Genomic DNA, 24,987 nt, shown 5'->3' with positions numbered 1-24,987 from the left:
CCAAAACACACTTTTTATTGTCTTTTCAGATACGCCTGTTTCTCTTGGGAATGAGTCTCTGAAATCTCCTAATCGTTGGTACTTTCTCTTTGAGGAAACAACTGTCTCGTCTCAAAATATCTTAGTACAACACAAGAATATTTCAACATAGGTAGTCTTCTAGTGTTATATATGGGCAATGTTAATATAGTGTAAGCATCTGCTTAAACTGTGAAGTGAAAGACGAGCATTTGTGGTTTTTAGAGAGGGGTGGTGCTCAGTGTTTTGTGATGTTGCAGACATTAAAATCAGGATGTGACTGGCACATAGGGAAACATTCACCCAAACTAAATTTCTCCATTACCTGTTTTCTTTAAGAAGCTGTGTTCCAGTGATTTCATGATACGTGTTTATTATTCTGAACTTTTAAAAGGTCAGTCCATCATTGCAAGGGCTTTCTCAATGATTACTAATCAGAGCCTAGCTTCCTGAATACCAGACGATGTAAGTGAAAACATAGTAACTGAGTCAGTTTGTTGTTTTGTTTCTAAGATTACATTTGTAGATGCATGTTAATTCTCAAAAGAAACTTGTATTCCTGTGATCAAATAGCAAGGCAAGTCTTATGGAAATGATGAGCTCATAAAATGTTGGCTATGAAGTTACATTTTTTTTCAAATTATACTGAGCATTTCTAAATATATTCTGTGAAATCTTCCTGCTCAGGAGAAATCTATGCGACCTTATTTCCAGTTTTAAAAGTTTTGCTTTTGGTTGAGAAGTCTGATATATCTGCAGCCTTCATATTGTGCATTAATTTCTTCTGGGTAACAAAACCAAACAATGTCACTAACAAAAGGGATTTGTCTTAATATTGTAGTGGGTACATGGAAGCATTTTACGAGTTGAAAGATCATCCTCATAGTCTGTATTAGTTTTGTGCTTTAAGCTACAATTATATTTCCCGGGGAGCTAAATAATGTTATTCAATACAAGTTACAGTAGAATATATCTGGCAAACCTTTCTGAAATAAAGCAAAACAAACAAAAAATGCCAGTGAGTATTGCTTGGATTTTGCTGCTGGAATCAAGTGGGGTTTAATTTCTTGCTTTCATGCCTGAAAAAAAGGGGATGTGTGTCAGGGTCCTTCTCTATTTTCTCTCTGTCTGGTTTTTGCACTGTATTTATTAGACAGCATGTGCAACACGATCAGGGCTGGAATACATTTGCCTCCTCAACATACTGTGTTGGAGCATAACTTTGAATTAAATTAGATGAATGTGTAGTATTATTGTCTGACATAAAAATTTGCTCTATACTAATGCTTTGCTTTCCTGAGCAAAATACAAGTGATAGTTTTTAAAAGGTATGTTCTTTATATGCTAACTTACACAAGGAACTAAGTGTGTTTTTAAAGTCAGCATAGGTGCTTTTAAGAATTGGTGGAGTAGATGAACTATTGTAGTGTCCCCTGTTGTTCTGCTGTCAATGCAAATATGCCTTCTGTCTACAGAGGGAGAGGGGGGAAAGGCAAGGCAAGGTTTTCTTTGTTAGTTGTTTCCATGCCTTGTCTTGCGAAGACATCACTTGTTCCTGAGTGATTAACTACCACTTTAGTTCAGTACAGCAGTACAACAAATCTGGAGTAATGGCTGACCTTTTCCTTTGCTGTCTCAGAAAGCAGAAGAGAAATGTGAAAGTCATCATAGTTTTTCTCAGTATTGTGCTACTAAACAGTTATTTTTGAACTGTTTCAAAATCAAGTTTAGATCATTTTCAGCTTCTAAGCAGTATTTGTATTTGCTTACATAATGATCATAAGGACATGACTGCAGTATTAGGTAAAACTTCTATGAATCATAACAACTGTATTGAAGTCCTGAATACTTCTTCCCTCAGTTATGAGTGTCTAAATGGTAGTCTGTCCTCAGGAAACAGGATTGTTTGGAATTTGATAATGGCATTTAGCAAGCGAAGTCTAACACAAGTTGTATTTAGCAGTGTTCTTCAGTGCACTTGTATTTTCTGAAGACAAAATACAGTTTAAAATGCATGGAAGGATAGCTGTCTGCTTGTCTCAAGACCTTTCTTGATCTTTTCCTCCTAAAGAAACATTCATTTAAGCTCTGGATTTTAGTCTGTTATTCTGAGGGAACACCCTATGGAAAGATCAGGCTTGTTCTTAATAGGATGAAGAGGTATTTGTAGGCTATTTTTCACCTTGAATTCCTCTGCAGAAGTTCATAGCTGTGCTGTTTCTTGGTCTTAGCTGAGGCTGGACTGATTCACACACACACGCACCCCAGCCATACATTCTTCCATGTTCAAAGGTTAGTGCTATGTTTGATAAGTTCCAGTCCTCTATACTATTGTGTTTTGTTTTGTTTTGTTTTTTTAACAAATCCCTCAAGAGTTTTAAAAATTCAAGCCATCACTGACCATTCTTTTGTATACAGTTCAATCAGCTGCTGTTTATCTACAGCTTCCTGTAAAATCCAGTGCCACTTTCCTGGACCATCATTTAACATTTGTATTGTGAAACTTCTGTTTTTTCATATCTTGTACTGATTAGTGGTATAAAGCACTTAGGGTTTGCGGGGGTTTTTTTTGTAACTTTTCATGCCTTTTTGACTCTTCTCTGACCTCAGCAACTGCTCATTTATTCTGCCACTTACTTGCAAGTTTCTCCCAGCAAACCTTATGTCTTTTATTCTTAGGTTATTATTAAGACCTAACCCCCCTGTCCACACCTCTGCTTTCCTGGTCGAATCCTTGTGGCTCAAGGATGGTTGGCCTCTGTGTGCTGCGGGACAGGGTCGGCATGTCGGACAGTGGGCTGGTCTCAACTCCTGGAAAACAGGGAGAAACCTTGGGCAATGGATGAACTGCTAGCGTGCCTACCAGGGGGTGGGCTGGGGAACAGGCAGGGACACGGGCGCCGTGCAGTTATCTGTAGCCCAGGAAGAGCCGTTCAGGGCCGGAGCAGAGCACTGCGCTGGTCCTCAGCAGCCAGGCCCTGGGAGCCTGCCCGAGTGAGCCCGTCGCCACGGGGGCGGCCGAAGGGGCTCCACCTTGGCCGTTCCTCTTCGCGGCAGGCGAAGGGGCTCCACCTTGGCCGTTCCTCTTCGCGTTACCACGCTCCTCCCCTGTCCTTTGAACACAGTAGTAGCTCTTCGACCTTCTCTCACGTCTCCAGCTTTCCTGCACAGGTTATTGTAACCGTTTGTGTTTGCCTTCCAGGAGCGAGCTTTGTTCCACCACTCTCTTCCTCTCACCAGCTGATTCCTATTTCTTTTTTATTTTCTTTTTTTAACCATATTTGCATAAAGACTTGAATGTTTTACTGTTACTTTCCTTCCTCACCACACTTGCAACTGCTCCAGGTTTATTTTTAGCATTTCACCTTATCTCTTCCTTGCATTCGCTTGTGGTTTAAGTACTTTCTGCTTATTGTTTCTCTTTATGGCTTCCTGTAAAAAAAAAAAAAAAAAGAAAAAAAAGAAAAAAAACCTTAAACATAAATATTGGTTTGAAAATAAGGGAGAATGTTGTTTTTACTAGGTATAATTGTGACCACCCTGTTAGTTTTACATTTCAGACACACATGCCTAGTATAACCTAACCTGTCATGTTTTTTGTTTTTTCTACAAACTAACCAACCAGCTTCCCAAATACCTTTTCATGCAATCTTATGGTAACATCTCATAAAAAAACCAAAATCTGGTACACAAAAGGTTTTCCACATATAAGGAAAGGAGTTAAATGTATTATTGTTGTTCTTGCAGCAAATTTCATTCCATTTTCAACTGCTATTAAACCCTCACACACACAGTGTCTGTGGAATAACAAAGAAAATCAGGGCTGCATGTGTGCTGTAAGCAGCATCTGGCTCCAGCACATGGGCATCAAGAGAAACATTGCTGCAACACTCTGCAGCTCCTTGTTCTTAACCACAGAAGTCCAAATTTCAGCAGTGTCCTAGATCAATAGGATCTTCACAAACTCTTCAAAATGCTTTATGTTTTTTTCTGATAATTTTACGTTAACTTACCTGGAATTAATACTGATGTATAGTTCCTGCTGCCAGTTATATGGCCTTCCCTGTATAGGGTAGCAGACTTTAGTTCAAGTGAAAAAGGATAAACCCATACAGTAAACAGATGTGGGTGTTCTTGTGGTCGGTGATAGACACCGTGAACACCGAGGAGCACCATTGCAGTTCATCTCCTTCCGCAATCTATGGAGATGCCTTTCAGTCCAAAGGAGGCAAGCATGTGAATTTTGGTAGAAGACAAGCTGTCTTCTCTGGTGCTCTCTGAGAGCTCCAGAGCTGCCCAGGCAGCATTTTGAAGTATTGCTACAAAAAGACTCAGTACCAAAGCAGGCACCACTAGCAATAGAGATGCCAGCAGTGAAGCCAGTGGCAATAGCTTTGCTACCAAAGGCTGATCCTCAGAGCGTTGCCCCAAATACACAGGCAAGGAATTGAGGTGGATCTCAGCCCTGCAAGGGCAGAGTACTTCAGTGCTTCATGGGAGGACCATTAAGGGGTGTGGGGCATGAAAAGCAGCTGAAAGAGGATGTCCTGCTGCAGAGGGACCCCTGCAGCACTGACAACAGTTCTGACCTAGCTGCCCGCTTGCACCAGGCCAGGGGTCTGGGCAGATCACCAGGGGTATCTACTTTATGACTCTCATCTCTGCCATCCAGCGAAGCCCTCTCTCTAAGAGAGCTGCAAAAGAATTTTGCAACAGCGGTTGTGTCATCTCAAGTCACTTGATATTTTCACAGCTTCAGTTCAGATGAGATCATTATCCAAAGGAGTGAGTCAGTCCAGTTAGATCTTGTAACATATTCTGGTGGTGCTGCAAAACAGACCAGGCTCCTCAGACAAGCCTTGAGAGCTTCTACTCTTACTCCTAGGTCATCTTGGCAGCCTAGAGGATACACAGGCAGAAGTGATTCCAAGAGCAAAGACCCAAAAGGGTTGGTTCAACTTGTTTTTTTTTTTTTTTTCTTTTTAATTTTCCAGTGAAAAGGCCCTTGTATTTTACTTATCCCATTGCTTTTTTTTTTAAACCTCAAAAGTTCTGTCTTACCCCAAAGCAGAAAGTAAAATGATTGCAAAACTAGCTCAAAACAAAATGTAGCCAACCAATGTGTTTTTAGAATCTATTCTATATTAAAACACAAAACTGATCTGTCAACTTTTATTGTAGAAAATGAATTAAAGTTCTTTAAACACATGCACACACACACAAATAACCCCTTTCCTTTTATGTACCTAAGATGACATTCACTGAACACAGATTAATACATTTTCTCTACACTTGTATGTAGAATTGAATATTTTTTGATATGAATGAGAAAGAGGAGCCTCCTGTGCCGTCTTGGCCCAAGAGGTTTCAAACTTGATGATCTTCTGAGTGTACTGCAAAAGCTGTTTATCCAACAGTGCTTGGAGCCTGGGATGGTAGTTGACAGCATAGTCTTGATGTGCATGAAAGCTGCTTTGTTTCCATTTTGATTTATTGAGTGGATGGCAGAACTTGAAACCCTTTTTTTCTTTTTCTTTTTTTTCCCCTTTCTTAGTGCTTTGAGGTCATGATCATTGTGTTGAAGTTCAACTATTAGGAAACTTAGATCTTTTATATAATGACTTTTATTATTTATCTTTACAGAAAGTAAGATCTTCAGTGTTCCCCATTTTTCCCCTCTGTTTTAATGAAAAATAAATAAATCTCCTGATTCAACTTTTATGCTGGAAGAATAGAAAGGTATTTTATAAGGGGAAAATGTTTCCAAGCTTTCTGTAGTTATAGTTTTGTATTACATGTCCTATGTGTCACATAGCCAGATTTCACATAGTATCAGAGTTCTGAAGCTCAGGAAGGGGTGGCAGTGAGCAGCCACTGGAAAGCATTGCCGCATACTAAGCAATGTTTCATTCAAAACAAAACCCTGCAGGCAAAGGAAGCCAGCTGCTGACCTGATAGTGTTGACCTTTTGCTCTCTACCTGCATGTTTTTGTCCTCTGCGCATTTAGGTAGTCTCATTTTGTTTTGTTTTGTTTTGTTTTGTTCTCTCCTAGCGCTTTGGACCAGTCCCATAACTTTTTTGCTCAACAGTGAGAGAACATAGGGCTAAGTATTTTGTTTAAAAGAAAAAAAAAGTGATTTGCTCTGTAAATTGCATTTTAGGCTTATTTCATATATATATGTGTGTGTGTGTGTGTGTGTCTGTGTATACACAGATGTGGGTATATATGTATACATACATATTTGTATATATATACACACACACACATATGTACACAAGAGTCGTAATGCTGCCTGGGTCTGTTAATAATTTTGTCTGTATCTTTTGAAGTACTGTCTGATTGCAGTCACGTTTGATGAGAATAGAGGATAGGGGCCTCAAAAAACTAGATTTTCTTAGATTTTGGGAGACATGTTTCTTCTTTTGCCCAGATATCTCATACCTTCCTTAAGGAAACAGTTCTTATCTCAACTCAACCTGTATTTGTCCCAAAAAGGTCTGCACAGGCACTGAGGTTGCAGTGTAAGTCAAGCAGCAGTGGTTTTGCTGCTCACAGAATTACACGTTTATCCCATGGCAAGGGGCCGCCCCTGAGAAGCGCTGATGTTGTAAAGAAGGAAAAACAAAGAGAAGAGACTTGGTTTGAATGTGCAGGAAGGTTACATGGCATCCGCAGCAGGCAAGCGCTAAGGTTACTCGTGTGGTGAGTTGTTGCTTCTTGCCCCAGTTGGCTGAGGTACGGATAGAGGTGCGCGCCCCAGCCGATCTCGGCGGCTGTAGTTCCTTGGGTACGCGCAGAATAATGCCAGTTCACATCACCAGAACTGGCTTAGCATTGTAACTTCACACTGTTCGTGTACTGTACCACTAAATTATGGAAAACTATATGCTGAAATATTGAAACCACTCAATCTGGGTCTTGTACAAAAGATTTTGGGCAGGACTTTCCAAAGAAGTATTTTAAAGCAGTAAACAAACTGTTCATTTTAAAATTCTCAATCTAGCCATTTTTAGCCATTTTATAGAATGATCTGATCTTCAGAGCTAAGATTTTTAGGAACTGCACCTTAACACTGTTGAATTTTTAGAGGTGGGAGAGTTTGTTATGAGAACTGAAAACAAAGTTTTTATTGAATGAAGATTCATGGTCATTAGGTGCTAGGTGATGTTATCCAAGTAAGAAGCAGACAGTTTTCTTTGAATACCTGAGTTAAGCTCCTTTCATGGGTCAGAGTAAACGGTCGCATTCCTGTTACCAGTGAATATTTGTTCCAAATTCCCAATGTAATACTGCACTCCCCCAGATCTGTAGTAGGATAAACCCTTCGTGCATGCATCGTGAGACACAAAGTCTGTTGTAGGAGAATCATAAATCTTGTAGCAGTTGAGACCAGTCTCAAATTCAGATCTAGTAAAAAGTGGAAATTGCCTGTGCTTCCCCAAGACTGGGAGGCCTGTCTGGGAAAGAACGTGGTCAGAAGTCTCTCCTCTCTCTGAGGTATTCTTTGAAACTACTGCTCCGCCTCGAGCTGTCCTGTTGTAGCAGAAGAACCAGACATAGAGCAGGCCGTGGGAAACCCCTGCTGTAGTTGAGCAGCTTTCCCCGCTGCCTGTGAGCTGGCGACTGCCAGGGAGGTGCTGTGCACCGGCGTGTGTTGGTGAGCTGCGCTGCTCTGGGAGGCTGGACGCACGCTAGCAAGGGGATGGAAGAGACGGCTGCTCCAGGGAGGGCTTGCTTTCCTCTCTTGTTCTAAATACCCACTTTTGAAAACACCATTGCTATAAATTTCAGGCTGGCAACCTGATCTGTATCAATGACCTACAAAATGTCTTGTGAACTTACAAAAAAAAGTCTCTGTGATGATGTGAAATGAACTGAGTGTGGACCTGCTGAAACAGGTTTTAGCTAATTTAATCTTCAACCTTTCCAATGGGAGTGGAGGGCTGGATGGAGGGACTGGTTGGGTTAGGTGGTTTTTGTTTGTTTGTTTGTTTGTTTGTTTTTTAATGTCATTCATTACAACTCTTTCTTTCATTGTACACTTGCTTTGAAGCAAAGCCCTTTTGGGATAATTTCTCAAATTGTCTCGATTTTTGAATGCTTTATCTGAACCATTAATTCTAGGGTCCTGATGTAACCAAATGGGCAAAGGCTGGCAGAAGAGCATGCTGTGCCAGACTTTGAGGCCAGTGGTGGCAATAATCAACATCAAGCATTGTGGTTTTCAAATGCAGAGCCTTACAGTCTAAATCAAAGCAATCATTCTGAAAAGCCCACCTGAAGAATTGATGAACTTTCTTAATGACAAATGTGCAGCTACATGAACTAGGTAGTTTGTATCAGAACATAACTGAGTTATGTATTGTGTAAAAACTGTGAGCAGGAATGTATGTAAATGTCGGCACAGTGCACAGCTGAACCTGTGATGTGGAAAGACTTTGTGGATTAGCAATGCAAGATTATGAGTAGATTTCTGATGTTTAAATAAATGTCTGGTCTATATGATCTTATTTTTTCTTTGTTCATAAATGCTATTATTGATTTATTCAGATCTGTTTAATTTTGTTCATAATGAAATGAGTTGGTTTTCTAGGAAGGCATTTAGGAAATGGAAGATAAATTATGTAATTTGTACTTAAGTATTTTAGAGAAACAGCTAACAGGATTAGGTGAGTTTGTTTCTTTGCAAGTGAATCTGTATTTCCTGATGCAATGGACAAGCTGCCATGGACTGTTGCTGTGGGAGTTGTCTGTTTCAACAGTGAAAATTGTAGGAAAAAAATCGCAGGTTAATAATAGAACTGTTTCTCACTGATCAGGCAGATTAAAGTCACTGCTGGAGATGTGATCATTCCCTTTGGTAACGTTTGTCCTTGGTCATAATTAATAGAGAATCAGCGATACTCTTGTAGTCAGTGAGTCAAGGCTCAAGATTCAAAGTGAGAGCTCAAGATTCAAAGTGAGAGAGGAACTAGAGAAGATTGTCTTCCACGGGTGACAAGGAAAGCTGTTGGCACGCTGCATGACAGCGAGGAGCTTATCAAAACCCTAAAGGTGAAGAGTCCGTAATAGCGATATTCAGGTTGAGTTCCCAGCGTTGCCGCACACTTCTTTATATGGCTGAGGAACACCTCATCTGGGAAATTAGGACAGTGATAATGCCTTCTTCCTTCTATTTTTTAGGTATCTAGATGGCGTGACGGTGCAGCAGTTCCTTGCTGAATGTACATAGCCCCACACAGATCCGGTTTTAATTTGGAATGCACTTAGCGCAAGTGTGATATAAATAGAAGAACATCAGTGGCAAAGAGATGATAGAGCATCTTCAGAGAAGAAAAGTTGAGAAAGATGGAGCTGTTTAATTGTAACAGTTGTATACATTTAATGCTAGAAAAGGGCTGTTGTGATTACCTAGCCTAACAAGTCAAAAGGCATAAGACAAGCCACAGAATTTTGTGCATGGCTTAGCTCAGCCCCTAGCAAAGTTGACTTTAGAACTGAATCCATTTGTTAAAATAAGCAGCCTATTTCTTTAAATTTCTTGCTCTAAAGTGGGTTTTCCGGAATTTGACTTATTATTTTAGATTTTCCCAAGCTTTTTGCAGTGAGTTTCCATTTTAAGTTTGAGACCAGAACTCAACATAGCATTCCCGTCATTATTAATTAATGAAATATGCAGTATCAGACACATTTCTATTCTTCTTTCTCAGCTATGGTTAAGTGGTTAGCCATTACCAATGCTTAAAATTTATGTTCAGTAGATATTTGCAGATACCTGTTGCCTTTTTTCAGAATAAAGAAATGGATTTTCATAAGCTTTTTTCAGATTATGCGATGTAGGTAGTGTCTAGATATTTCAGATGTCTACATACCTTTCCTGTATGAAAATATGACAATTCTGATATTTTATGACATATTTAAGTTATCTCGAGTCATTGCTGATTCTCCTTTGCTCTAGGTCCAAGGAAATGATAGTACTTGTTCAAGAGGGATGTTCCTGTGACGTACGCCAGTTTGTACAGGTTATTGTGCTGAGTCACTAGTCTGTATTGATTTTTTTGAAGGATGTTTCATTTTCCCTTTGAAGTAAGAGGAAATTAAATGAATATATGCATTTTGAAACATGGTAGGTTCTTCATCTCCCAGGCTCATCTGTAACTGACCTTCTAGGTGGGCAGTTCGCTGAGCTGTGTTGTTCTGACCCTCTGTCCCTTCAGCATCATGGGGACGTTACGCAATGCTATCTGGATAGCGATGGATACCTGTGATGTGACTTGTTAACTAGAGGCTCTCTGCAGGAACTGACATAAAAGATTGTTTACAGGTATATGCAATGAGTAGTAGTTGGTGGAAAATATGATTACAGGATTGCTGCTGCATCCTTGAGACCTCCTTGCTCCTTAGCTCTTGTGGTAGCAAAAGAGTGACCCACCTGCGTGTGTTAGGCCAGGCTATAGGCTAACTGTTGTGTTTGTTGTGTTTGTGTGTGCAGCCACAACTGTAAAGGAGAGGTGGCACCAGTTTCCCTTTGATAATTTTAAAAAATAATGTGGTGTTTGCTTAAGAAAAGGAGCAAAGGCTGTTTTCAGGTGTGCCTGTCTTGTCTAAAGACGTAAGTGCCCAATATAGTGAGCTGAACAGGTCAATCTCAACAGGCACCTTCAGCAGGCACCTATTTCTTAAGCTTGTTTGTCCAAAACAGCTTCTCTTCCCTTCCATTTGAGAGACTCTTCCTTCCTAAAGAGCCGTAGTATCTTTGATCTCTTGTGTTCACGAGGCCTTTCCTGTCTTAGTATTGTCTTTTCAGCAAGCAATTCTCTAGTGCTTGCTAAGAAGTGGCATAATTGAGTCATTCTTTCCTTTCCTGATTGTTTTTCTCACCAGCCTTTTATTAAACAATAACCAATATATTTGTATAGTAAATAACTTAATACAATATTCATAAATTATTAAAAGCAGTTCCAAATCTGTCACAATGAACTCATGGGAGTAAACTGCCTTACACAAGAACAGATTCCAAGTTTTTCCGGGCTGATGCTCTAGCTCATGTACATGCTATTAACTATTTAAACAGCAAAAGCCTAGCTTCCTTTTAAGGTAAAAACCCTTAGTACAAAAATAGCAAGGATTTCTTTGCTACCAAATATTAGCTATACTTTCCTCCTGACTTCTCATTTTCCTTCTAGTCACCCGTTCTCCCTCCACTCCCCAAAAATCCTTTAGAAGTTGTAAATAGAGTTATTACAAGAAGTAATTACAACACAGTGAATAATCTGGGTCTGCTTGACAGGTGTAATATTGGAGGTAACCAAGAAAGGGGGCTTCAGATGAGACTCTTGAATATTGTGACTTCAGTGACCTAGTGAGGAATGAAAGAAAGAACGCTCACTGGTCCACTCCCAGTTGGTAAATTCCTGAAGAGTTAGGCTATCAGGAATTGTAGCCAAGATTGCTCCCTTAGTGATGATTTTTTGTGTGATGTGTAATTTTCTCTTGAGATACCAACAATAGAAATACTACACATTAGCTTTTCTTTGCCTTGTAAGTTTTAATAAATTTTGGAATTACAGCAGATCTCAAATAAGTTTTCAAAACACAGTGTAATGGCTGTAGGTTTAAGGAATTTTGTAAGTCAATAAATAAGGAGCAATGGAACAAATCTCCTGCTTGAGAATTTGCAGTTCAGACTTGGAGATGTTGAAAATCCAAGCTAGTTGATCTCTCAGTGAGGGGGCAATATGCAAAGTTTCGTCTGGATGAGGAAAGAGGGAAATGAATCCTGTGTTTAAACCTCCCCTGCAGTTGGTCTGAAAATTTGGAAACTGTCTTCTAGTGATTTTTCAGTGATGTACTGGCCCCATTAAAGTCAGTGGGAGATTTGCCACGGGTTTTAATGAGATCAGAAAGAGAATAGTACATTTCAACTGCTTTTTTAATGTTGGAAATAAGTTTCATATTCACTTCTTTTACAGTGATGTATTCTAGAAACAAATCCACCCGTAATTAAATGGCGTTTTTCATAGCACAATAGTAAAAAGCCTGCTAGCAAGATGGGATGAAGTAACCTACTTGCACTGCCTCAGGAGAACATTTGCTGTCAGCCTTTTCTTTTTCTTTTTTCTTTTTTTTTTTTTTAAACCTGTTGGCATACATAGAATTTGGGCACATGAGGGCTAGAAAGATTAATTTAAGATTTCACATCTACAAGCTTTGTCTTTGATAAGAAAAGGCTGAAATAAATGGGGCCTAATTCAAATAGAAGGAAAGGAAATATGGAACTGGTTATGGTGCTTCAGTGAGTTTTAACAATTTTGCAAAATATTTTAGTTATATTTCACATCTTATATCATGCCAACAGGATTAAGACATGATGTATTGTAAGTCTACATTCCTTCTATTACCGATGAACTGCATCTGTCTGAGCAGAATATGGCCTCTTTTCAATAGGCCGTCACAATAATGCACGTTAGTGTGCCTTTGCAGGTTTATAACGGTTAAATATTTATGACGTATGCAAATTTTTGCTCTCTTTTTTTTTTTTTTTTAATTCTCAAGTGAAGTCTGTTCAACAGTTTGCTTTCTGTTCTCCACATGACGAGTTCTGTTCTTCATGTGCAATGTTATTTTAGTATGGAATAATTTGATGAAAATGAGAAGGTGGATGGAGGGGAAGGGAATCTTTTGCTTGTTCTCTGTTTGTCTGGGACTGTGCAGCCACTTCAGCTTTAAAGCACTTTCTCCTGTTTTGTTATGTGAGGCTGAAGATTTCTGATGAACTCTGTGAAAGTTGTTGAATTAAAAACAAAACAAAAAACCCCACCACAAATGCGACACACTGAAGATGCCCAAGCGCCCTTCTCTCTTCTGGGCTCAGGTGCGTTCAGTGGTAGGTATGCACCGCTCCCCACAGAGCAGCTAGCACCAGCAGAGCCCTGCGTGGCCGGCAGAGGTGGCTTGCGCTGAGCTTTTGTGACAACTGCTCCTTCCTTAAGTTCAGTCGTGATCCTCTCCTCTGGTCTCCTGCGGCAGGGGGATGTGGTGAAGGTACGTCTTCTTACACTTGGAGTCGCGTGTAAGTGTGTGGGGGTACAAATGTAGCGGTGCACCACCGGCAAGAGGAGCTGGTGTTCATGGTGGTACCCTCTGAGAAATCACGCTTGTTGGCGCAGTCCTTCGCAGGCTGGCCTGGAAGTGGGTTGGCAGGAGCTCGACCTCCCCTTCCAGGCAGCCCCTTCTGGAGGAGCAGCCAGCGCGCTGCGAGGGGAGCAAAACGGGAGAAGTGGCACTGCTACCAATCCATCCTTTACCAAGTGCATGTGGCAACTACTTTTTCCTCTTGCTTCCTTGCATTTTCTTTTTCCTCATCCCTCTCAGTCTGCGGCTGCTGTTTTTCAGTAAATTCTCTCCTCTTCCTTTTCAGTCTCTGAGATAGTAAAGCTATTTTCCATTTATCACTCACCCAGAAAATGAATCATCGCTAATCCTCTTCCCACACTCTCCCTCATGAGTGTAGTCCCTCCTGCCTCTGCGCTCTGGGGGCTGACCCCCTCTCCCGGGCAGGGGGACCGACGGGGGCCAGCTCGGCCAGCAGCACCGAGGACCGACAGCTGCCTGGAGCGGGGCTCGCACTGACTGGGGGCAGCCTGAGGTAACTGAGTCCTAGCATATGAGCCTCTTGGTGTTTGTTTTAAATAGTGGGTTTGCAAACATCATCATAAATAGCAGCTACTTCCACTCTCACAGTTCAAAGCATTCTCACAATGTTTATAACTGCTAATGAACAGTGTTGCAGGGAAGGCAGGATCCAGGCTCACAAGTTTTGCGCATTTTAGGTTATCGGATGCTCAGGTTTGTGTTTTGTAAACAAAGTTTAGAAATTCCTCTGCATAAGTTGTGTTTTGGACTATACCAAACTTTAGAAGAAGAGGTCTAATTGTGCCTGCATTTATTTTATAAATTGGGACTGTTTCAGCAGTCTGTGTGGCCTTCCATTCAGCTGTTTGTTTAAGCCAAGCCAAAAGCCACTTATCTAAAGATGATTTATTCTTGCTCTTGAGCTGACAGAACCAGGCTGGGAAGGGGGAAAGCTGATTTCGAAGGTTTGGTATGAACCCGCTGTCTCCAGTCAAAACCATATGGGGATATAGAGAACTGGCCATAATGTGGTGCTGCAAGGCACTTGCAGGTCTCTTATACTTTGCTTGTAGGACACCTTTTTAAAATAAACAACAGCGGTATGTGATTGAGTCAGATTTGAACTTTGCAGCTATTCCTTCCTATTTGTGTGATATGCCAAAGCAAAACTCTGCAGCTTAACATCTCTAAACTTTAAAATCAAGTCCTTAATTCAGATATTATAATTTGGATCAGCTTCTAACTTTTTAGTTTTGGCAGTGTAAGCAAAACAGAGGCAAGTATGTTTCTTCATCTAATTCAGAAAAATGGAAAGATCTTACCTATTTACTTAACATACAGCAATGTTATGCAGTAAAAGATGAGTAGAGTTTTCTCACTAAAAGGCAACAGTTGGATATTCTTAGCTAGAAATGTGTAATATAACTGAGGCAGAATATCTGGCTGTTAAGATAGTGTCTGAAAAGGAAGGCAGTTTTAGTGATATTTTAAGATAGTTTGTTCTGTATGATTAAAATAACCAAAAGGTTGTTAGTCCTTGCTTTCAAGAACTCAGTTTTATCCTCTCTGAATGCTGTGGGGATCCTATGTACTCACTGACATCTTTCAGCTATAACAGAGTTCACTTAAGGCAGAACTGCACTGCGAATGTGGTTCAGGTAAGGACGTGAGTGAGGCTGAAGGCATGGGGCCGTGGCATTTTGGCTTTGGCAACGAGAAGAGGTTGAGAGTCCTTTTGCCACTTGTTCCTGCTGCAGCATCAGAGTTTGCTGCTGCTACAGTTTCTTTCTCGGGGGCTATACTGTAAACTGGTTTGCTGAAATGACCTTATTTATAAAAACTCCAAAAAAAAGAATAACTTGGATAACTTCATTGGGCTTGGAGTGCATCAGGGAGCTGTGCTGGAGTGTGTGGTGGGGTGGGCCAGGGGGGAGGCTGCGAAGAGCCCGGGCAGCCTGCGCCGTGGGGGCCCTCGCGCTGCTGAGCCGTGGCCTGGCTTGGCCCGTGGCTCGCGTGATCCCTCGCTGCCCCAGGGCTCGCGCAATCCCTCGCCGCCGCGGGGCTGCTGCTTTCTCTGGGGCAGCCCGTTGCCCAGCACACATGGCTTCCTTCAGGCCCTGCCCGGCTGATGCAATAGTAACGGCAGTAATATGGGGAGAGGCCTGAATGTCTCGGGGTGAGCCTAAGAGAAGGTGCTGCTTTCTTAGTGAGAATTTTTTTGAATGAGTTAATATAGAAGGGGTTAAAGCCCTGGTGCATGTGTTGATTTTGGACTGTCAAAGCAAGTGTTTTGACAGGCATTCAGAAGTGGATATTGAGTGGTGTGCTGTGAAGAACATGCAGTTCTAGTATGGAGAAAACTTGCCAAAGGACAGAAAACTGAGAGGAGGAATAAACAGTTAATTTTCAGCCTCACGAGAACATAGCTTGAGTTTATCAAGCAAAGAGCAGGAGAAGAGGGGTGAGCAGGCTGCTGGCAGGAAGCTTCATGAAGTACAGTGTTATGTCGTGTCATCTATTGCTGAAAAGACTTGGAGGCACGACGTAAAGTTTCTGGCAGGAGCAATGTGAGAATTAGTTAACTTCATCTATGAACTGAAGGTAGTGTGTTTTGGAAGGAAAAGGTTAACTACACAAGCCTGTCTGAACTGTAAATTATCTCCAGGGCTTTATCTGCAACCTGTATCTGGCAAGTCTCACCAAGGAGCAGTGCCCCTGCCGCTCCTCTGATCTGATATGCTGTGCAGGCTTCTGTCCGCTTGCTCCGAAAAGGAGTTGTGGGCGAGTGGTGTTCCCCTTCGCGGGCGTCACTTGTACAAGAATAAATTTATGCAGAAGCACTTCTGTGAATTCACACAATCGTGATATTTTGTTCTGGCAGTATGTTTCATAATGGAATAAAGAACTGGTCATCTGGGAAGAGCTGAATTGTTCAGGTTTCATTTGAAAGCTAAGTATATTCTTTTAAACTATAGTTAATGGTGACCTGTATTAACTTTCATGTGTTACATATAGAAGTTTTGGTGTGTTGCTTTGGGAAGTGCATGTTCTAGTGAAGTCTTAAGATTTGACACTACCTCCATATCATTTTTTGACCAGGCTATTTTTGCTAATGTATTGACTTTCCTGGAGATACTGTGTTTCAGAGTGTTACCACGTTCTTTCACTTGTTTTTGAAATGGGAAAGAAAATTGTGTGGACTTATCCTTCTCCTTCTAATGCGCATTGAACGTTTGTTATCAGTGCCATGTTTTATGGCTCCCAATGTTCATCTGGAATTTCCACCTCTTAAAGTAAATAAGAACTTTGTTCTCATCTGTGAACGGTATCACATTCTAGCAACAGTATTTTATTATGTTTAGCAGGAACAGAGTAAGCTTGGTAAGGTCGCCTTTTAACTGTTTCTCCCCTTGCACCTGTAGTGAAAAAGGATAATTGCAAAGGCAAGGGGGTTACATGTTTTTTTGCACAGAAACACAGATTCTAGACCACTTTGGAACTTCTCTTAAATCAAAACAAAAAAAACCCCAAACCCCCGAAGAGGTTTTCTATTAATTTCTCTCTTAATAGTGCTGATGACATCAGAAGAATGTAGGGTTGTAGTGGACTTTCCCTACATTCCACTTGTTATTCAAAGTGGAAATACTGAGAGAATTAACCACTTTTGGCAGACTAACACGTCAGCTCTCTGTTATTACAAAGGGTGTATTCGAGTCATCAGCGTGTCAGGCTGACTGAAAACTTCAGGCTCTTCTCAGCTACTGCAGAAAAATAGAAAGTGATCTGAAGTATTGTCTTAGTGCAACTAAAAGCACAAATAAATGTTATGCCTCTTTTAACATGTAACTTAGTAAACTTTAATAATTTTCCTAATAACACCTGTGAAATGAGTTGCCTCATTGCCAGACATATGCACTGTAGACTAAGTTCTCTTTCAAGTACTTTGATATGTTTCTCAAGTTTACCTGTGCTAATAGAGAAGTTGAAAGTTGTGAAATCTTTTTGTGAAAGTTGTGAAAGCCTTGTCAAATGTAAAATATCAGGAAAATATGCAGGAGGATATATCAGGAAAAAAACAGGCTATGAGGTAATGTAGAAGTAAGGGAGACACAATTCAGTAGGTAGCATGGCAACATAAGTCCATACATATGTCAGCACCAGATAAGTCTACAGAGCTAGGTGAGGAAGAGAGAAGCAATGAGGACAGAATCTTGTGCATCATTCACTAGTGCAAGTATAGGAGAGAGCAAAATTCCTGGATGAAATTCTGAACCTGGAAAGTTGTGGGATTTTTTGGTTTTGCATTCAGTGGGACTAGGGTTTGACCATCAGCCTCAGAACTCCTATGAAATTAAATAACAGCTCCATTACTCTTTGACAAAGCTGAAAGCTTTGAGACAAGAATGGAAATCTTTTTTTTTTTTTTTTTTTTTTTTTTTTTTTTGGCATCCACTGGACGTTTCCTATTTGGCAATCATAGTAATAAGATACTGTTTTGGTACTGGATTCTTTTGCCTTCAGAATCAGTTGAATGTTAGTATCCTCTTTTTTGTGAGTAAAGCTTAAAAGTGCTATGTCCTCATCACTGACTGGGTAACATGAGGACATTTCCTGCTTTCCCCCCCCTTTTTTCAAGTGACACATTTCAAGTTCAAGCATGGAGGCATATGCAATGATCCATTTGTTATTTTAAGCACAATATTTGGATAAAATTTAGATGTGTAACAATCTCTGATTGCCTCTTGGATTAAGATGAGTATAACCCTGGGAATGTCATCAGCTACTGTTCAAAGGCAGCATAGATGTTTAGGGAAACCCCTGGGGAATATTTCTGCTGCAGTCCCAGCCTGCAGAAGGTTATGGAAGGAACAGATTTAGGAGAGTGAAAAATCTCGTAGCTCCCTAGCAACCTCTCTAACTGGAGCTGTTGGTGACTTGGCAGTGATCAGGACATTTTTCTGCAGGTTCATATTTACAGTAGTGTAGATCACCCTAAGGCTGCCAGTGTCAGCCTTAATTCAAGATGAGATGTTACATACCTGCAGGAGGATCACTTTTCTTAAACCCTGGCTTAAAGCTGGACAGAAGTTAAGAATATTGTGAAATAAGAGTTCTGCAAAACTCTTTCCAAGCTCTAAAATGATGGGCTGCGTCACCATGCAGTTGCTGCGTTCCAGTGGGTGGACTGTCCCCAGCTGTAATCCGGTTTGTGTCCTCTTGAGACAGAGACTAGATCAGCAGCAATCAGCAGGCATCTAGTGACGGAAATGCTGGAAAGTGAGTAGGAAGGTTCATTCACTGGGCTTTGTGTCTTCCGTGACTGTAGCGTGTAAGGGCTGTGTCCTGCTTCCTCCCCAACGGTGGGTACTGTGCCAGCCTTCTCAGAGTCCCAGGACCAAAGGCAGGGCAGCAATTTATGAAGTGCATGTCTTTAAAACTGCTTAAACATGTATGAACACTTTGCTGGGTAACTGCCAGCAACCTTAGTAATTTCAACCAGAGGAAGATGATGTGGGAGTGGTGGTAGGAGTGGGTGGGACCGTTTGGTGTTACTGAGACCTTTCTTGCAAAGCATTTATCAAGCAACTGCAAGTCAGATGGGACAGAGCCGAGACTGTAAGTACAGCTGGGCAGCGGGAGAGCAATCGTTCCCTTGAGACGAAGCTGGGAGGTTTCCAGCAGACCCCTTTGAGTGGCCCTTGTTGGAACTGCTGCGTGTGGCTTTGGATCTGCACAGGACGTTGGCTTGTTCCTGGGATGTGTGGGGGTGCAGATGAACCCTTCTTCTCACTGCTGATATATTCTTTCTTGCAGGTGTGTGATGTCAATCTAGTGGGCAGTCCTTGGGGCCATCCCCGCCAGCCTGGAGCGTCATGTGCCAGTATGAATATTAGGAAAGAAAAGCGCACTTCAGAGCTCAGCATCCAAGAGAGAAAAAAGGAGGAACTAAGCAGAGAGAACAAATGACCGTGCTGCTTGCGAAACTTTAGGCAGTTAACTTTTTCTCCTGAGAAATTTTATCTTGGCTGTTGTGAGAGAGCTGAAAAAGCAGAGCAGCAACAGTGATTTTCTTAGTGTTCTTTTTTCTTTTTTAATTTAATTTTTTCTCCTTCTGCCTGGATTTAAGACCATCAGCTGCACTGATCACAAGCACTGGACATCAATATGTGTCATGTCATTGTAACGTGTCGGTCAATGCTATGGACGCTCCTGAGCATTGTTGTGGCTTTTGCAGAGCTCATTGCTTTCATGAGTGCAGACTGGCTGATTGGCAAAGCCAAACCTTTGAGCTCTGAGGATATGGACAACAGAACAGGAGGGTCGCAGGAGCCCTACCACCCAACGCTGGGCATCTACGGGCGTTGCACCAGGATCTCCCACATGCAGGTTTCTAGACGAGACATGCTTTGTGGTCCTTACGCTGAAAACTTCAATGAGATTGCCAGTGGGTTCTGGCAGGCTACCGCTATTTTCCTAGCTGTGGGAATCATGATTCTCTGTGCTGTGGCATTTGTGTCCGTCTTTACTATGTGTGTGCAGAGTATTATGAAGAAAAGTATTTTTAATGTCTGTGGGCTGCTACAAGGGATTGCAGGTATGTATACTTTGAAAGCAACTGAAAAAAAAAAACGTTTTGTGTGTGTGCCATTCAGCTGCAGAAATGTAGAGATTCTGTGCTGTCTGCAGACTGACTGCGTTAGATAGACCCGAGATCGATTCTATATGCTGGTGTTTATTTAAACACAGCTGAAATTTATAGCTACACGGCTTGTGATACACTGACATTGGCAGCAAGATTGCAGCTTGTTGTGTGCCAGAATGAACTGACCAATGTTTCTTTTGTTTGCTGTTCAGGTTTTTTTCCTCTGTTTGAATGTATTTCGGTAACAAGAACTTCTCTCCTTTGTTACCAGCAGAGAGCAAAGTTAATACTAACGTGAATGCAGTCTCGCTCCTTTTTGCTACTTTAGTAATCTTCTTATAGACCAAAGGCAGTTCTCTGTGTCTCAGACCTCCTGACTGTGGTGAGGGCAAACACCAGCCGCAGGGGTGAGAGCAGCCTGCAGAATCCCACACCCTCTTCTCCCAGGTTTCATGTGACGCAGCCTCCTTCAAGGACATGAGTTTGACAAGTAACACCTTATCATAAAACTTTCCTTTAGCCCGTTTATCGTTGAGGTGAGCTCAGTGCGTTTATGTTTTTACTATTCAAATGTTAGTTTTACTCTGCCTGAACAGGTGAATTGGTTTATAGGTATTTTATGTTTCTGTTTATAACTGTTATTTTACAGAGATTAGGTGACTGCTACGTAGATTGAGACTGGAAGATGTTAACTAGAGCAGTTCTCAGCGCTCTCACTAGTGAGCAGTGGAGAGAACCTGTCCCATATGCAGATTTTCATATTTTTTACTGTTTGTCTGTGATCGTCTTAAGGAAAAAAAGCGACCTTGTGACATGACTCTGGCAGCCCTCAGAGACCTGTGAGGAAGGAGGGAATGAACAGGGCCACCTCCTCCTTCCCTCTTCATGGTGCTCTTAAACAGATATTTTCAAATCATAAAATGGTTTTGTTAAAACAAAAGTTAGAACTTTTAACTAGTTTGTTCAAAACAAGAATCCAGTTTCCCCAGTCCTCACCTGTACCAATGCAGTCAAGCCCTGCTCTGTTGGCTGTACCTTGACACGAGATATAATAGTAGAAGCTTAAACCCTTATTGAGCTGGTTGGCTTCATTTGCTTAGTTGAGGACTAAGGTAATCTTATTCTAGATGAATGCAGGGACGTATGCAATATGTCTGTGTTTATTTTTGTGAGAGAACTTAAGAACTTTGTCAAGGCAGTGCCTACCGCAGCCCTCTGGGGAAAACAGCAATGGCCAGGGACCCGGCTGACACCAGCCCCTGGAGCAGTGACCTGGTAGCTCTTGTCGCCTTCCGCTTCATGCAGCTTCAGTATAAAAATGTTCTGCTTATTTCATGACACCGACAATGTCAGGTTTGTGCTTTTGAGACAGAATTAAATCCCTAAATGGCGCAAGATGCATCCATTTAGATGATGGCATATAACTAGTGGAAGAATGTCCTTTAAATAAAAATTACATGTTTTGATGTAAGCACTGCTGGTTAACAGGTTTTACCAGTCCCAGTGTGACAGATGGGCAGCTCTGCTGTACATATCAGAACTGGTAGCAGGTTTTAGCTCCGTGCTTTCTTATCTTACCACTTCAGAAATAATCCAGAAAACCTGGTTTTCAAAAGATGATATTTCATCTTTTCTATTGGAGGTGTATTTGTATAAGAGAGAGGAGGGAGGAGTGATTGTCAACATAAATAGATGTTAGGGCATGCCAGACTTGTGTGTCTATTGAAAAGCTGACCATACTAACAGTGCTGGTGCCATTTCAGGATATCTATAAACGGTCAAACTTCAAAATTAGCAGAAAACTGATTCCTGTATCTTAGAAAACTGTTCTGGAGACTACTTATTTCTGAGAAGGTACATATAAAAACAGTTTTACGTTTTATAATCAAACTAGTTGTGCCTGCAAAGGTAATCATGGGCTCAAAAATGGAACAATATGGTAGACAACGCATTTCTCATATGTTAGGGAAGAGATCAGTTCTTTTTTGAGCTGTATTGAGAATAGAAGCGCTTCCCTTCTTATAATTCAGATAAATGACACAGCATGAAGCTGGGTAATTGAAAGGTCACGTTACTGAAACTGTTGTTCTGAGATGTATGCCTGCCAGTATTTGCAGCCAGGCGTCTTGTGGCTAGCAACTCGTTTTCTCGAGATTAATTTTATTGGGTCCATTGCTACTTTTGTGCCAGTAGCATTACAGCATCTGCTTACTTAGTTGAAAGTATTTTCCTTATGACTTACTACAGTTTTTAATTTCATCTTTCTCAGTTCTTGAGTTTTGGAAAACACTTAAGCAAGTGCTTCCAGAAGGACAGTTGTCCACATGGTTAATGCATGCAAGGTTTAGGATATCTAGACTCATGTTCTGGCCAGAGAACACCTAGATACGACCCTGCCTGGTTGTCTTAAAAACATTCTTTCAAACGTGACCCTTTTCTTTAAAAAATGTAGGAAAAGAATTCACAAGTCATTTTGTTTATCAGTGTATATCAGTCCAATATTTTCAAATATGTCAAATATCTCATTTTCAAAGATGAGATGCACCCACAGTAGAGCCATCTACAGGAACTCAGAATTTTGCAGACTTAATCTCATTTAAAATCTCTATATCTTTGCTATGGAGATTTAATATAATTAAAAACATACAGCCAGTTAATTTATTCCTGGAATTCATCATGAAAAAACAATAACAGACACCGGATATATCATTTCTGTCTAGCAACATTGGTTGTGACCTGGCTGATGCCTAAGGTGAAATTACAGAACACAAAGCTGCATCTCTTCTGTTATGGCCTTGGTCCAACGCCTGCCCTTGGACAACTGTGCGAACTCTCGTTTAGGTCAATGGGAGGGAGCCACACACATATCTGGTCCACAGGGTTTTGTTTGTTGCAGAAAGTTGGGAATACAAAGCTATAAAAGAAGAAAATATGGCTCTGTTTAAAATCCTGAAATTCCTTTGTAGTGGAGCAGGGCTTTTACCACTTGTTTTTAGACAGCAGCATCTTTTGTTCTGGATATGTGGAAATGGTAACCTGCGGTCATGATTTGGGGAATGTTTGAGGATTGTTTCATCTAGAAAAGAATCTTTTCTTTGCCATAGAGGGTGAAAAGAAAGGAGCCATATAATTAAATAGATAATTACTACCTAGCAGCATGAAGTCCAGGCATACATTCATTTGAATGTCTTCTTAGGGCAAGTATTCTATTTTTACAGAAATAAAGAAATACAGAGAGTAGGAGAGGCAGTATGCTATTATATAATAGTTCATAAGAACTAATTCAAAGTAAATTGTCACAGTAATCATTTAGCGAGTAAATGGTTGTGATCCCTTATTGACATGCTGTAGTACAAATATATGGTAATTGCCTACAATGTTTACAAGCCTTGTTTGGGCATTGGTACTTCCCTGTGCTCAATAATATAATCTAAACAAGTCCCTGTCCTAGAAGAGCCATACCATCTCAAGGTACCATATGCAGCTTCTGGTTCCCAGGTTCACCCCTTCTCATGGTTAAAAATGTGGCTTTATTGATGGGGGGGATGAGCAGGAGCTTAGGAGAGCGCCTAGGACAACTTCAGCTTCTGACACAATTTCATTTATGAAATCGATCATAAAAACTTCTCGGCTGTTTCGCGCCTCCGAAGGCGTAGCTGCAGCCAGCTGCCGTCGGGGGCTGCGGCCGGCAGAGCCGGCGCCGCAGTGAGAGGCCGCCAGCGGTCGGGGCCGGCTGACTGGCACGCAGGTGAGCTGCAACCTGCCAGCAGCGCCCTGACCGCGAGTCACAGGGCGGAAACTAAATGAGCAACGCATGTGTTATCTGGACTTTGAAACTTCAGCAGGCCAGTGTATTTCGTTTTGGGGGACTGTACCGTGTACCGAGAAAGGCTTTAGAAAGGGCAGAGGGGAAGGTTTGTTAGTCTGCTGAGGAGGGAGGCTGCTTTGGGAACTTTGTTTCCTTTCCTGCTGCTTTGCTGTACTGGAGCAGGGCTGTGCTACCAGGCGGGTTTACCCATCTGGGCTAAAGTAGCTCCTGTCCCCTTAAGTCTTCTCTGAGTGTTGATGGCTTCATCTGGGGCATCTCTTCTGGGTTATCTCCACCTCGCCATTTTCTCTGTTCACGGTCCACTTTCCTATAGTTCAAAAAGGGTTTTACTAAAGAATTTTCTGAGAGAAGCATGTCAGGGTCACAGCCACCTTCGGAAACTCCTGCATTCAGGCAAAAAGTAAAGGGTTGCTCCAAAGAGACTAGCCTAGGACAGGCATGATCAAACTGCGAACCCCGTTTGCCAGAACGGCTGTCAGCCTCTCCCCCCTCGCTCTCTCTTGCAAGGCCTCTGCATGTCATCTTCTGCCACGTGAATGGCTGAAAGGCCCTGGGGTGGCCAAAAGGCAGCTGCCTTGTATTACCAAACTAAAAGCACACCTGGACATGCCATGATTGCACGTGTTCATCAGGTTCATGCAGCTGAAAATCGTGTTGTATCTGTGGTAAGGCCAGCTGCGTGTCTGTCGCAGGCTGAGGGGTGTCTGTGCTTCGTTTGCGAGAAAGCGTGACTGCGTTTGCAGCCATGTGCCGTAGCGCTGACTGCGTGTAAAGGCTGGGACACGGGCGGTCGTGCCTCTAACGGGTGCCTGTTTAGTCATACGGGGCAGAGGTTTGTCTTGAAAGGCTGCTAGGAGTGGCCCAGGAGAGCAAGTTTCTCCCACCGTTTCCTCAGGTCCTCTCTCCTGCAACCAGGTGACGCCTGGCAGGTTTGGGGCCCCCAGTCCGGAGCGGTTTCTCCTGTGGGACCTGAGCTCTCCCTGAACGTTGCCGGGGAGATGGCTGCGCTTCTTCACACATGAAACCTTTTCAGGGCCAGAGTTCAGTGTTCTCATCCCCGAGTGCTGAGGTTTCCTTAGCATTTCACCCTATTTTCTTCCTTTCCAGCGTTTCCTCTCGTACTTCTGCTTTTTCTACAAGGCGGGTTTCCCCTGGCACTTGTCCTGCTCAGTGCCAGTGCAGTCCCTTTCCACAATACTCTCCCTTTTCAGCTGTCTGCACAAGTTCTCCTCTGTTCGTTCTTCTGTCCTTTCTATGCCCCCTTCTTTTCTCTTCGTGTATTGCTATTCATGCCTTCTCCTGTTCCCCTTGCTGTGGTCAGTTGGGGGCTGCTTTGATCTGGAGCGAATGCAATACCTGGG

At 41.9% G+C, this 24,987-nt stretch overlaps 1 protein-coding gene across 7 annotated transcripts in view; it reads left to right on the top strand.

Moving 5' to 3' along the window:
* Positions 1-24,987, top strand: part of LOC112987069 (LHFPL tetraspan subfamily member 2 protein) — a 134,608-nt gene that overhangs the window by 94,884 nt on the left and 14,737 nt on the right. For 5 of the 7 annotated variants that reach the window (XM_064501733.1, XM_064501730.1, XM_064501732.1 and 2 more), the window contains one exon: positions 18,969-19,749. In XM_064501733.1, coding sequence (XP_064357803.1) covers positions 19,320-19,749 — 430 coding nt within the window. In that variant the 5' untranslated portion in view covers positions 18,969-19,319. The other 2 variants (XM_026106759.2, XM_064501734.1) reach the window with 2 other exon arrangements.

This window comes from Dromaius novaehollandiae, chromosome Z (assembly GCF_036370855.1).
Source record: "Dromaius novaehollandiae isolate bDroNov1 chromosome Z, bDroNov1.hap1, whole genome shotgun sequence".
Classification (NCBI taxonomy): Eukaryota; Metazoa; Chordata; class Aves; order Casuariiformes; family Dromaiidae; genus Dromaius; species Dromaius novaehollandiae.
This window is presented reverse-complemented; position numbering and strand designations above follow the sequence as displayed.